General features: G+C 54.2%; 1 protein-coding gene across 1 annotated transcript; it reads right to left on the bottom strand.

Annotated features, from left to right (window-relative positions):
* Positions 1–192: 192 nt before the first annotated feature.
* On the bottom strand, positions 193–11,809 carry fastk (Fas-activated serine/threonine kinase). Its single transcript, XM_064346211.1, has 10 exons — positions 11,052–11,809; positions 6,417–7,308; positions 5,527–5,997; positions 4,852–5,000; positions 4,376–4,592; positions 3,781–3,940; positions 3,299–3,390; positions 2,487–3,186; positions 1,515–1,629; positions 193–1,029 (listed from the first exon to the last, which is right to left on the bottom strand). The coding sequence occupies exons 2-10, from the start codon at positions 7,264–7,266 to the stop codon at positions 943–945; spliced, it is 2,841 nt and encodes a 946-aa protein (XP_064202281.1). The 5' UTR covers positions 7,267–7,308; positions 11,052–11,809; the 3' UTR covers positions 193–942.
* Positions 11,810–12,128: the final 319 nt, after the last annotated feature.

The following is a 12,128-nucleotide window of genomic DNA, read 5'->3' as shown; positions in this document are numbered from 1 at the left end:
TATCAGTATAAGCATGAACCTCAATGGAAACTTTGTGCAGCTGTTCTGACTGGGAAGAAAACATCAGCGTGGTGCCACCCTGGCAGTCAGTTACGTAACGAACGGTGGTTCATTCAGGATCTGGGAGACTTGAGTAGAGTCGTCGTGTAGTGTGAGCCCCCCAAAACTGCTGACTGCCCAGGCCAGTGGCCCAACCTGCATGGCATTCCCACAATCCACTGCGTGCGTTGCTTAGCATCAATCAAGAAGACGTGAGCTGTGACAGCGTACTGAAAAAAATATATATATCATACTTTTTTTTTCCCTCCCTCCCCCTCTTCCAATTCACCTCCACACTTAATCTTGCTCTGCTACATCCCGTGCAGTTACACCAGTATTATAAAACATGTTATACGATTTTAGAGCCCATTATTCCACATGACCCATAAAGTTACATCTGGTTAAACGTCCATGCCAGGACACCCCACCCCCCATCCCCCATCCCCCCCCCCTTTACTGCATCCTGGCCTGCAGCCAGGTTGTGGTGCCCCCAATGTCAGCACTCCACCCCCTGACCCCGTCCCACCCCAAAAGAGCAAAAAGAATATCAGGACCATCCCAAAAATTGTCCCCAACATGCTTTACAGCTGCGGTTAAGCACAGACTATAAAAGAAGAGACGTTCGACCAACAACGGAAAACGAGATTGGGTGACGGCCCGCCCAAATCGACCTCTCTCCCCCTCCCCAAAACCACACCCACACCCAAAAAAAAGAGCCAATGATGAGACGATTACCCCGTAGACCCCGCCTCCCTCCCACCCCCCTCCCCCTCGCTGCAGGTCAGCCCCTGTGGTGATTATTACTGTAGGTGTGCCAGGTAAAGGCAGGACTGTCCCGCCCGTCCACCCCCCTCCACCCTCACCCTCCCCCTCCCCCGGCACACGCGCCCCGCCCCGCCGCCGTCATAAGGGCACCTCCAGCAGCTTTTTGTGGAGGTACTGCTTCACCTCCTCGATCCCGTTCAGCTTCTCCAGCTCCAGGTATGGCAGCTGAAAGGGGGGGAGGAGCTTATTATTTCTAATTTAAATTTATCTCCACCAGCCAAAGTCACAAGCAGAGCTCTCTCGAACCAGGGCAGCCCAACCCTGTTCCTGGAGATCTACCACCCTGTAGATTTTCATTTCAGCCCTAAATTGGTACACCAGATTCTACTAAAGCCTACTGACTTGAGTAGGTCTCCAGGAACAGGGTCAGGCAGCCCTGCTCTAGACTCCTCATCCTCCCTCCTTTAATAATACAGGAAGCCATCTGAAATACTTTGTTATACAAATTGTATCTTCCCCCTCATTGGCTGACATCTGCGCTCGTCTACTTCATACATGAATGTGTCGCGGTTTGCATTTGTGTTATAAAGTTAAAACGGTGAAGCCAAGAATCGTCCCAACGTGGCCACACAAACATGGGGGTGCGGTTAGTGACCCCACACGGGGCGCCCCTAATTTCCAGCGCCCCCGACCCGCGGCCCGGGACCCACCTGGAGGATGACGTAGCCCAGCAGCTGCAGGTGACGGTCCCTCATGGCCCGTGAGCCCACCAGCACGTCTGAGTTGTGGCAGTAGTGCCACTTATCATTGACCGACATGATCACTCTGCAGAAAAGCAAGGACGGGTGTGTGATGAGCATACGTGTGTATTACACACACACACACACACATATACATGCATGCACACACACACACATATACACATCACACACACACAATACCACACACACCGCACACATAACATGCACACACACTCACACACACGCACACACACATATACATGCATGCACACACACACAGCACAAGAACACACGTACACTGACAGACACACGTACACACACACACACACACATATACGTAATACATACACACACATGCATAAACACACACACTTGCTTATTATACATGTATGCACACACACACACACACACACATATACATGCATGCACACACTCACACACGTGCACAAGAAGACACGCACACTGACGTACACACACACACACACACACATACACAAACAGGCCATCGCAAAAAAAGGAAACACTTTAGTAAATTATGGATATCGAAGTAAACTGAAAGCAGCTGCTTCCACACAGGTGTGACTCCCGAGTCAATTCAACAATCCCAGCATGCCTGGGGTGTGTATAACAACACTGGGTAGGCGCAGTTGCCCAATTTTTGGCTACCACAGACAGTCTGTCGGGAAACGTACAGAGCGGGATACTGCGGTTGGTGAAGTGTTTGTTTTGAACGGTGCATGTAGTAACTTCACCGAGCATTTAAAGAGTGTCATTCAGTTGTTTGAGCACAAAGATTCTGCGGGCTGCGTTTACGAACACTCACAGGGGCACACAGTCAGTCCGCATTACGCCTGTGCTAGCGAGTATTTTTTAAAAATCTGTCCTGAACACTGAACAGAGCGCCCCCCCCCCCCCAGCCCTTGGGCCTCGTCTCCCCCTCACCTCTTGACCTGGTGGTGCTCAGCGGCGCCCCTCTCTGTCTCGGGACAGCCCGGCGGGTGCAGCTGCAGAGGGGACGGGGGCCCCACGCCCCCCTCCCCCCCCTCCGGGTACGGGACCGCCTCGTAGAAGGCGGGCAGGTCGCAGTCGGGCCCCGGGGCCGGCACCGAGGCCCCGCCCTCGTCCTCCAGGATCTTCCCGATGGAGAACTGGAAGAGGGAGTCCGGGCCGGCCCCGCCCCCAGCCCCCGGGGCCCCGCCCTGGGCCAGGCAGTCGGACGGGCTGCTGAGGGTGGAGCTGTCCTGGCTCTCCAGCGACTGCTCCTTGGCCAGGCTGGCGTAGTACTCCGACGCGGGGTAGTAGGGGCTGTAGTCCAGCGGCCCGCCCCCGTTGGGGCCCCCCCTCGGGGGCGCGGGGGCCGCCGGGACCTGGGGCCGGATGTGGTGGGGCAGGAAGGGCGATTCGGGGGCCCCCAGCTCCTCCCCAGCCCGCCCCTCGGCCCCCTCCTCCAGCTGGGCGAAGGGGGAGAACTTCTGGAAGTCGGAGGCCAGGGCGGAGACGGACGCCTGCCCGTCGGGGGACTTGGACGCCACGCCGGCGCTCAGGCCCCCGACGCAGGGCGGCGAGACCACGCCCAAGCTAGCCCCGCCCCCTGCCTTGATTGGCAGCACACTCCCCGAGCTGTCAATCCACAGCAGGAAGTCTGACAGGAAAGAATAAAAAATAAAACAAGAATATTGAAAGGTATAGATGATTATGAATAGTTAGTTAAAATAATACTGCCGTTTGAGCTGTGGAAGAAGAAGATGGCTGACCTGTGTAGTAGCCCGGCGCCAGAACCTCATCCTGCTTGTAGCCGTGCTCCCCAACCAGCTGCCGCAGAGCTTCTGCCACCAGACCCTTATAGCTGCAGCACAAACAGTCACAGTCACGCATGCACACACACACGCACACATGCGTGTGCACACAAACACAGACATGCACACGCACACAGGCACACACACACACATTACATTACATTACAGGCATTTAGCAGACGCTCTTATCCAGAGCGACTTACACAACTTTTTACATAGCATTTTACATTGTATCCATTTATACAGCTGGATATATACTGAAGCAATGCAGGTTAAGTACCTTGCTCAAGGGTACAACAGCAGTGTCCTTACCCGGGAATCGAACCTGTGACCTTTCGGTTACAAGCCCAGTTCCTTACCCACTGTGCTACACTCCGCTACACACACACACACACACGCTAAGGCTCAGGCTAACGCGGGCTGCTGACGCGCGCACGGACCTGTACTTGCGGTTGACCTCGTCGGCCGTCAGCGCGTGCTCGAACATGAGCACCTTGTGCGCGTCCTGCAGCCGGGGCCCCGCGTAGTCCTGGTACTCCAGCTCCACGGCCGCGTCCAGCAGCGACAGGTAGCGGCGCACGATCAGGGCGTACGGGCTGTCTGTGAGGAGGAGGAAGAGGAAGAGCGGGGAGAGGGCCTCTTCATCACCGCCGAACGCACGCTTCACACGCCGGCTAAATCAGGCACGACCGCTACGCCGTACCGGACTGAGGCACCGGCACACTGCCAGTCGATCTACACGGCAGCCGTTCTGGCTACACCACAAAACCTGGAACTTTCACCGAGGCTTTGCTCACGGTCTGCTCACGGTCATATGACGGTAAGCAGAAGCTTGTTCAGACAGTGCAGCGCTTCTTAAAACTTGCCCCCCGATGTTGACTAAACAAACCAACTTTGGACTAAAAACAAAGGGCTGCGGGAATCATACAGCAGTATTCTAACCAGCAGGGTGGACGGTGTGTATGCGGGTGTGCAGGTTTGTGTATGTGTGTATATGTGCGTGCGCGCGTGTGCGTGTGAGTGTGTAGCACTCACTGGTGACGTTGCTGATGAAGGAGCTGGAGAAGACGCGGTGCAGCACCAGGCCGGGGAAGTGGCCCAGCTGGAACAGCGACATCAGGATGTTGACCGTGGCCAGCGGGGAGCTGAGCGCCTTCACCTCCAGCACCGCCTCCAGCTTGGAGAAGAACTGCGCCTCGTTGGACGGCAGGTAGTTCATCCGGCTGAAGGGGAACACCAGCTTCTGGATCACCTGAGGGGGCGGGGGGGGGGGGGGGGGAGCAACAGCACCTTTACATTTCACAACGTTCTCCTTTCTCCTCCCAACTCCAGTACGGCGACCCTGCGGAAAATTCCGTGTGTTCTTCACCGTGCTTTCTTTACCATTCGCATAAAACTGAGGGCTCTTTCACTGCATGATGACAGACTGCCGGTCTCCGGACGCCCGTACAGAGTTACCCTGGGACGCCCCGTACGGAGCTACTCTCGGAGTTATTTTCGGTCGCCCGTACCTTGCTGTCCAGGTACTCGCCCTTCTTGACGAGAAACTCGGCGATGGTGTCGAGGAGGCGCGTCTCGCGGAGCCGGTGGCGGGCGATGTACTTGGCGATGAGGGCCATCGTGTACGGCGTGATGCTGTCCACCTTCTTCGGCAGCTCCTCTGTGGGCGGGGCCAGGAGAGGAAGGTCACACCTCTGTGATGAGCAAGCCCCGCCCACCCGCTCCCCAACTCCCCACACTACTGCAGTACATTACAGTACCCCTGAGCCATTTGAGAACACACATACACATGCACGCACACACACACGCTCACACACGCTCACACACGCTCACACACGCTCACACACACTCACACATGCACGCACACTCACAGCTCACACACACACACGCTCACAGCACACCACACACACAACAAAATCACACACGCTCACACGCACACACACAAGCTCACACATGCACACACAAATGCATGCACACACACACACACACACACACACACACACACACACACACACATACATACATACACACAGCTGATTTCACCAATTGCTTCTACCTCCTGGCTAAAAGAACTGCGCCTATTAAGCAAATCCAGGTAACCGGAACAAAACACCAGGGGGGGTAGACTTCTACGTTCTGGAAACCCGCACTTGTCCAACCCCATCCGGCGCGCCCTTGGGGCTTACCGGCCAGGCTGGCGATGAACCTCTCCTGCCGGTTCTGGTAGAAGAGGTGGGAGCTGAAGATGAGCTCCAGGGACTTGTTGCTGGCCTCGCAGGCGCAGGCGGACAGCATCTCGTCCAGCAGCGCCATCTCGTGGTCGCGCACGCCGCTGACGCTGCCCAGCGTGTGCTTGACCAGGCGCAGGATCTTGCGGTTGGTCAGCAGCTGCTCGGGCGACGGCCCCTCGGCCTGCAGCGCGCGCCAGCGCAGCCGGTAGTAGGACAGCAGCAGGAAGAGCGTCTGCGGGTGGCGCTCCCGCTCCACGTTCTTCTCCAGGCCCGACAGGCAGGACTCGATCAGCGGGTGCTGGCTGGACGGGTGCAGCTTCATGCTGCTGCTGAACACCATGGAGATGTCCTTCTGGTTGAACTGGGACAGGCGGCTGCGCGACTCCGCCTCCAGGACCTGCACCACCTGGGAGTCGCTGGGAAGGCCTGGGGGGGGGAAGGGGGGGGATGGGCAAGGTTACCCCGAATGACACGAGCATTTTCGCCAACCATAGCCGGAACCCGTCAATCTAACCCATTTAAGCCCGCGGGTAACTAAAGTTGCCGAAGTCTCCACCACTCTTTTTCCATCCGTGAATATTTTTTGGATGACTACAGATGCTTTTTGAAAAAACAACTGGCTCGCAAGTAGACCACCTTAGGAGGAGCTTTAAACAACTACAGTCATCCGAAAAATATTCACGGAGGGAAAAAGAGCGGTGGAGGCTTCACCTGCCCGCAGGCTTAAATGGGTTAAAGGCCCAAACGCCGAGTTCTGGCGCCGAGCAGAAACCGCTGACTCACGGCAGGCGGGGCCTAACCGGCGAAGCGCGCCGCGTAACCGACGGCAACCGACCACCACTCACCGAGCGCGGCCACGGCGTACAGGCAGTTGACGATGCTGAAGTTGTCGAACTTGGCGCAGTCGTTGACGATGGCGCCGCACAGCGTCTGGAAGTCCTGCTGCTCCGAGATCTGGCGGTAGTGGCCCTCTCCGGGGCCCGTCGCCGCGCCGGGGGACGCCAGGGCCCCCTCGGGGGAGGTCCCGCCGCCGCCGCCCCCGCCGCCGCCGCCGCCGGACGGCCCCGCCCCGGAGGCCTGCTGCGCCTGCAGGAGCTGGCCGATCTTCTGCAGGGCGATGGGGTAGTGGTTGTAGGAGATCTTGCCGGGGTTCTGGGTGACCCAGCGGAGCACCTCGTCCACGCCGCGGGACCGCTCGATCAGCCGCTTCATGGTGAAGAAGGTGTCGTAGCTCATCTTCTCGTGGATGAAGTTCCAGGTCTTCTTCCGGCCCGGGTGCAGGCCGGCGTGGGCGTGGTAGTGGGGCGGGGCCGGGTGGGGCTGCGGGTGCGGGTGGAAGTGGGGTTGGTGGTGGTGGTGGTGGTGGTGGCTCTGGAAGTGCAGCCGGTGGCCGTCCGGCCGGCCCTGGTAGACCGCCGGGTAGTTCTGAGGGGGCGGGGCGTGCGGGTGTGGGTGAGGGGGCAGCGGGTGGTGGTGGTGGTGCGGGTGGTTCTCCAGCACGGGAAGCCCCGCCCCCACCATGCCCGGCCGCCGGCCCGGCTTGCCCCCGCCCCCGCCGCCGCCGCCGTAGAAGCGGGCGGCGTACATGCCGCCTGGCGCCTCAGCGGAGGGCGGGACCCGCGGGCAGAGGAGCGCGAGGAAGAAGCTGGCGGTGCCGCGCGTTAGGGGGCGGAGTCCGGCCGGCAGCCACAGCATGGTACATGGAGCCAGTCGACACCGAGATGCAGCGCACTACACCTGCGGGCGGAGAAGAGAGGGGGCGCTGTTTCCACTCACGGAGCACACAGCGACAGCAGACAAGACGCCAAGTACCATGGCCTTCGTTCACAACACCGATCTCCGTGCCGTTGATTCGGAATGGAGAAAATCAGCCGCGTAAATCATGCAAGCGTGTAATGTAATGTAATGCAAGCGCTGCACGTCACATCCACTGAGCGCGAGCTCTTCACCCGAGCCAATCGCAATGGACAGGAAAAATAAGTGCGTTCGCCCGAGTTACATTAGCAAGGGTACCATACCTGGCCAACAGCCCTGCCAGACCAGTGAGTGTGTACACATTTAATTAGCCAATCAGAGAGGACCAGTAATGGACCAGACTGAGAGAGAGAGACTGGGGACATTAAACCAGCATAAAGGGGGTCAACCCGAGGTCTCCCCACAGCACATGAAGTGCGCCACACTTCCCTCCTCCTGCCTCAATCCCACAATAAATATCACTCAGTGTGAAGTAACGGAGGGTGCATTCAGAAACCATCGATCGAGCCGAGCAGGCAAACTGACAACCTGACACCAGGGTGGCGTGGTACGCGGGGAGAACCCAAATTCACTCAGAATCAGAACGTTAAAAACCCACTGGAGAAGCAGCACCGGCTCTGCCCAGGATGATGGTTTGTCCCAGTCGTTTGTAGCTATGGGCATGGCGGGGGGGGTGGGGGGTGGGGTTGGAGTTCTTCACCAGAGGAAGAGGGTCATTAATGAAGATGTCTTCAGGACATAATCACGAAGGACAATCTCCAACCGATTCTTACATGAGTCACACCCATTCTCACAAGCAGGAAACCCCCAAAAGGATCCAGAAACTAAATCAGTCGATGGATGGACTCTAGACAGGACTAACTGGGCTAAATGTCGCGTAATAAACGCCCTGACCTTTATCAGGCGCCTGGCATTTCAAAATCATGTTCCAATTGACTGAGCCTTCGTACTCGCTAAAAGAATCATTCTGAAGAGTCCTTTCAGCCAGCAAAGCAATGACCTTACAACACATTCAGAAACAGGTCAAACCTGAAGCGCTCAGCATAATCCTAAACAATTTGGTTTAAGACCCTGCGGACGTGCGGTTACTGTTTCTAGACACTTGTTACCCTGGAGGGGGACCAAACCAAGAGACAACAGCAGGGACAAGTCTAATAGTGGACAGGAAACGGAAATCAGTCAGGAGGCTCTAGACCGGATTCCTATTCAGGACACTGACATTAAAGGTGTTCCAGCGGTCTAAAGCCATAACTATGAGCCTTATTGCTCTCCGAGAGCTGAAAATAGCATTAGTTAATGCTATCGGTGTGTGATAATAATTGACAGTCTCCCTTTTCACATGAGGTCTATAGAGTTCTAATATACCATGTCCATGATACTGATCTGGAGTTAGTGAGCGATAAAGGGGTCCTGACGGTGCTGTCACAGCACAGGGAGCCTTCTCCTGGCACGAGTTGGTTGCGCTCGTCCCCTTGGAAGGCTCAGCTGGAGTCAGTCACTACTGAATAGTTCCCCCCTAACCTCATGTTGACAAATGATTTCCTGGAGACAGTTTGCACACATCTACTAAGAACACCATCGCTGCCATGCTGTAAATAGAACGGCGTAGAATTGTGTGTATTTATTGGGGGAAGGGGGGGTGGTTAAAGCTTTTCCCCATTTTCCTTCCCCGATTTGGAATGCCCAATTGCATTATTTAACAGCGCTCAGTGCCGCAAACTCCGCTAACGATTTGGAAGAGCGCAGACAAGCCAGAGCTCTCTCTCTCTCTCTCCAGAGCACGGTGCCAGCTACCGCATAGTATCTACACCGCGGTTCCCAAAACGGTCGTGCGCAGACACGTTGGAGGGAAACACTTCACGTGCAGCGTGCGCGTTTCCGATCGGCCAGCAGGGGCCGCTGCTGAGCCACGAGCCGCTCTCATCTCCTCCGACAGAAACCCTCCCGTACCTGGGCAACGGCGGAACCGATAATGCGTCACCGGCCACAGTCGACTCGCCACTAGCGCAGTCCGATTCCACACGTGCCAAATCTGAATAACGACTTAATTGCTTAAACTGATAGTGCATAATGCACGAACCTGGCTAAAAGACACAAATTGACGTCATCACGTCCTTTCCAGTTGATGTGTCCATCAGATCAAGCTACCTCCACATTATCAGATCATGGTCCTCGGACAATTACTCTGAGACACTATCAACAACGGACAACACCAACAGCTGATTGACACAAGTGTCCCTGATGGATCAATCCCTCCACTCCATATCACAGGAACTAGTAAAACAGAATTAATCACATCCCAATCTGCACAATGCAAATGAATCTAACATCATCATGTTTCATTCAGTTCTGTGAAATACAGCCAGTGCCATGGCCTACGTCATTATGGTTATTTGTGTGTGCTTATTCAACACATGCATTATTGACGGTCAGGACGAAGTGCTGTCAGCATTACATTTATTCTCTACTCATAACTACTCGAGTCCTTTGGAACTGAATCATTTCTTCTGGGCGATCTCAAGAAAGGAAATCCTAAACAATGCCTATTTTTGAATCACTGTGCCAAAGGTTCCACAGCACACTGGCTTACTCTGCTACTTAAACAGCAAACGCATGCAACCAAACAAATTCACAGCATGATGACTGGAGTCTCATCCCCCCCCCCCCCCACAATCCCGAAGCAAAGGTTCAGCAAGAATCCTCCTGCCCTCACTCGGTGAAAGTCTGTCTAGATGAGCGGCTCGGTCGCTGCAAACTCTCACATCTGTCTAAAGTACGGTACGGTCAGTTGAAGTCTGCATGCCCTCCATAAGAGCAGGTGTCAAAAGTCCTCTGACGACCTACAGTAGGTTTCAAATTCTATGAACAAAAAAAATCAATGTCGCCACGATAGGCATCTCATGCCATTATGCACGACGTTAAGCAGGTACAAGATCTCTGCCAAGACATCTAGCCCATGTTTTGCTGGGCCATGATCGCGATTGTGTCTCCTAATAGCTCATCGCAGAGTGTTTTTGGCATGAACCATGTGGGGGGGGGGGGGGTGAAAACACTCAAGCCACGGGACTTCCACTGCACCGATACCTACCCACATCGCAGCGCTTAATACAATGCAAACGTTTCGGATGTGACAAGGCTTCAGTCAGTGTATATATGCGTCTTCCGAACTCATGTATCAAACGCCCCAGATCCAACATGTGGACTAACATGACCAACTATAGCAATGGGTTATTCAATTCATTAGAACCAGCTACGATGCACTCTAGCACAGAGAAAGCCATATTTAGAAAACTACTGCTTTCCCTAGCTAACCTCTAAATGACATTTTGGTGGCACAAGTAATTAACTAACGTTACTATGTACGATACTTCGCGTGTTTATATCTGTTGGCGATGAGCGATTACTCATATAAGAGGCCGCGATGGTTCGCTACTTTTTTGTTAGAGAAAGACAACGTGCCGTGGAGTAACTCACTTGAAACGCTAGCTAGCTTAGCTATAGGTAGCAATGCAAGATCGTGACGGAGGCCAAGGCACATGGGCAAGATCTGTTTACCGATAGTAAAATAGTTTACGTTGGCTACTTATGAAGCTACAAACTCGTAACCTTGCTGGGTGAATTGGCTTGCTACTGTCACTGAAACTGCAACGGAGCGTCGCGTCAAAGCAAAGCTGTCGAGCTAACATTAGCTGCCTACATGAGTGTCGGTCAAGTGTTTCACTTACATGTTTTGTTGGAGCGCAGTCTTGTGTCCGGCGGTGGAAGTCTCTTAGCTACAATCAATGATACTGGCGGAGATTCTTTCAGTCCATCTCCGATACTGACAAATCCAGAAGATACTTTCAATGTGTATTTAATAACGACCACGCCATCCCGGGTAGCTAAAAAGCTAGCTGGAGTTGATAGGGTAGGGTAGGGCCGGGGAAGGGGAAGCAAGCTAGCGACCACTTTTTTGACAGTCACACTCGCTTCAGTCACAAATCTGACTAAATACTGGCTACTGTACTTCCGATTTGTGCTCAATAACGGGGCAATGGACACACGTGACGCATATACCCTTTATACACTTCACATATATATTCCAATATATGAAGCCTTAGTTGTAAAATACCTAAGCTAGCAGATTGCTTCTCACAACTCGCTGGCAAGCTAGCCTCCAAGCTAACTCGCTAGTTCAGAGCAAGCAGTGGGGCCCGGCTAAGTCAATGCATTTGTTTTTATTCAGTCTTACCGGGCAATCACGTCCTATAAGTCGAATGTTTTAAGCAATATCTGTAACCTTCAAAAGTTGAAAGTATGCCCTCGCAACCCCCTATATTTATATCGGTTTGTACCCTCCCCCGCTCTCAATCCTCGGCCGCTGTCCCGGTGTCAGCCATCTTCCCGGCAACCAACAGACTCTTACTATCTCCACCCCTTCTAAACCACAAACCAATCAGCACGCCGCTTTCATTAAAGACCCAATCGTGTTTTGGGTTTTAGACTGGGTTCTATAATACCACCGAATAATTGGTCCGCTGTTTATATTTTTGCTGTCAGACTGCTATCAAGTATCTACTTGAGATAGGGACATTTTCAAGAGGGGCAGAAGGTTTGGAGAAATGTATAAAAGCAAGTGAGCGTTGTCAGCTCGATGGTCACAGAAGTCGCTTTACATGTGCTCGAGAACAGGGTGCATCAGAGGAGATGGGAGAGGCTGGACGAAGAGTTCCATGTTTTGTAATTTACGATGTAGCGACGGCAAATCCATATACGATAGGAGCCATAGATTACAATGTGATCGCCCTGAAAATGTGTCGGCT

The sequence above is a fragment of the Anguilla rostrata genome, chromosome 8 (genome assembly GCF_018555375.3).
Source record: "Anguilla rostrata isolate EN2019 chromosome 8, ASM1855537v3, whole genome shotgun sequence".
Classification (NCBI taxonomy): Eukaryota; Metazoa; Chordata; class Actinopteri; order Anguilliformes; family Anguillidae; genus Anguilla; species Anguilla rostrata.
The sequence above is the reverse complement of the archived record's forward strand: the minus strand, read 5'-3'. Positions and strand labels throughout refer to the sequence as shown.

Excerpts from the sequence above, each read along its gene's own strand:
- fastk (XM_064346211.1), bottom strand. The coding sequence starts at position 7,266 with ATGCTGTGGCTGCCGGCCGGACTCCGCCCCCTAACGCGCGGCACCGCC. Across the intron at positions 5,001-5,526 it reads GTTCATCGCCAGCCTGGCCG|AGGAGCTGCCGAAGAAGGTG; the intron begins GTAAGCCCCAAG and ends CCCCGCCCACAG. Across the intron at positions 1,030-1,514 it reads TGGGCTACGTCATCCTCCAG|CTGCCATACCTGGAGCTGGA; the intron begins GTGGGTCCCGGG and ends CCCCCCTTTCAG.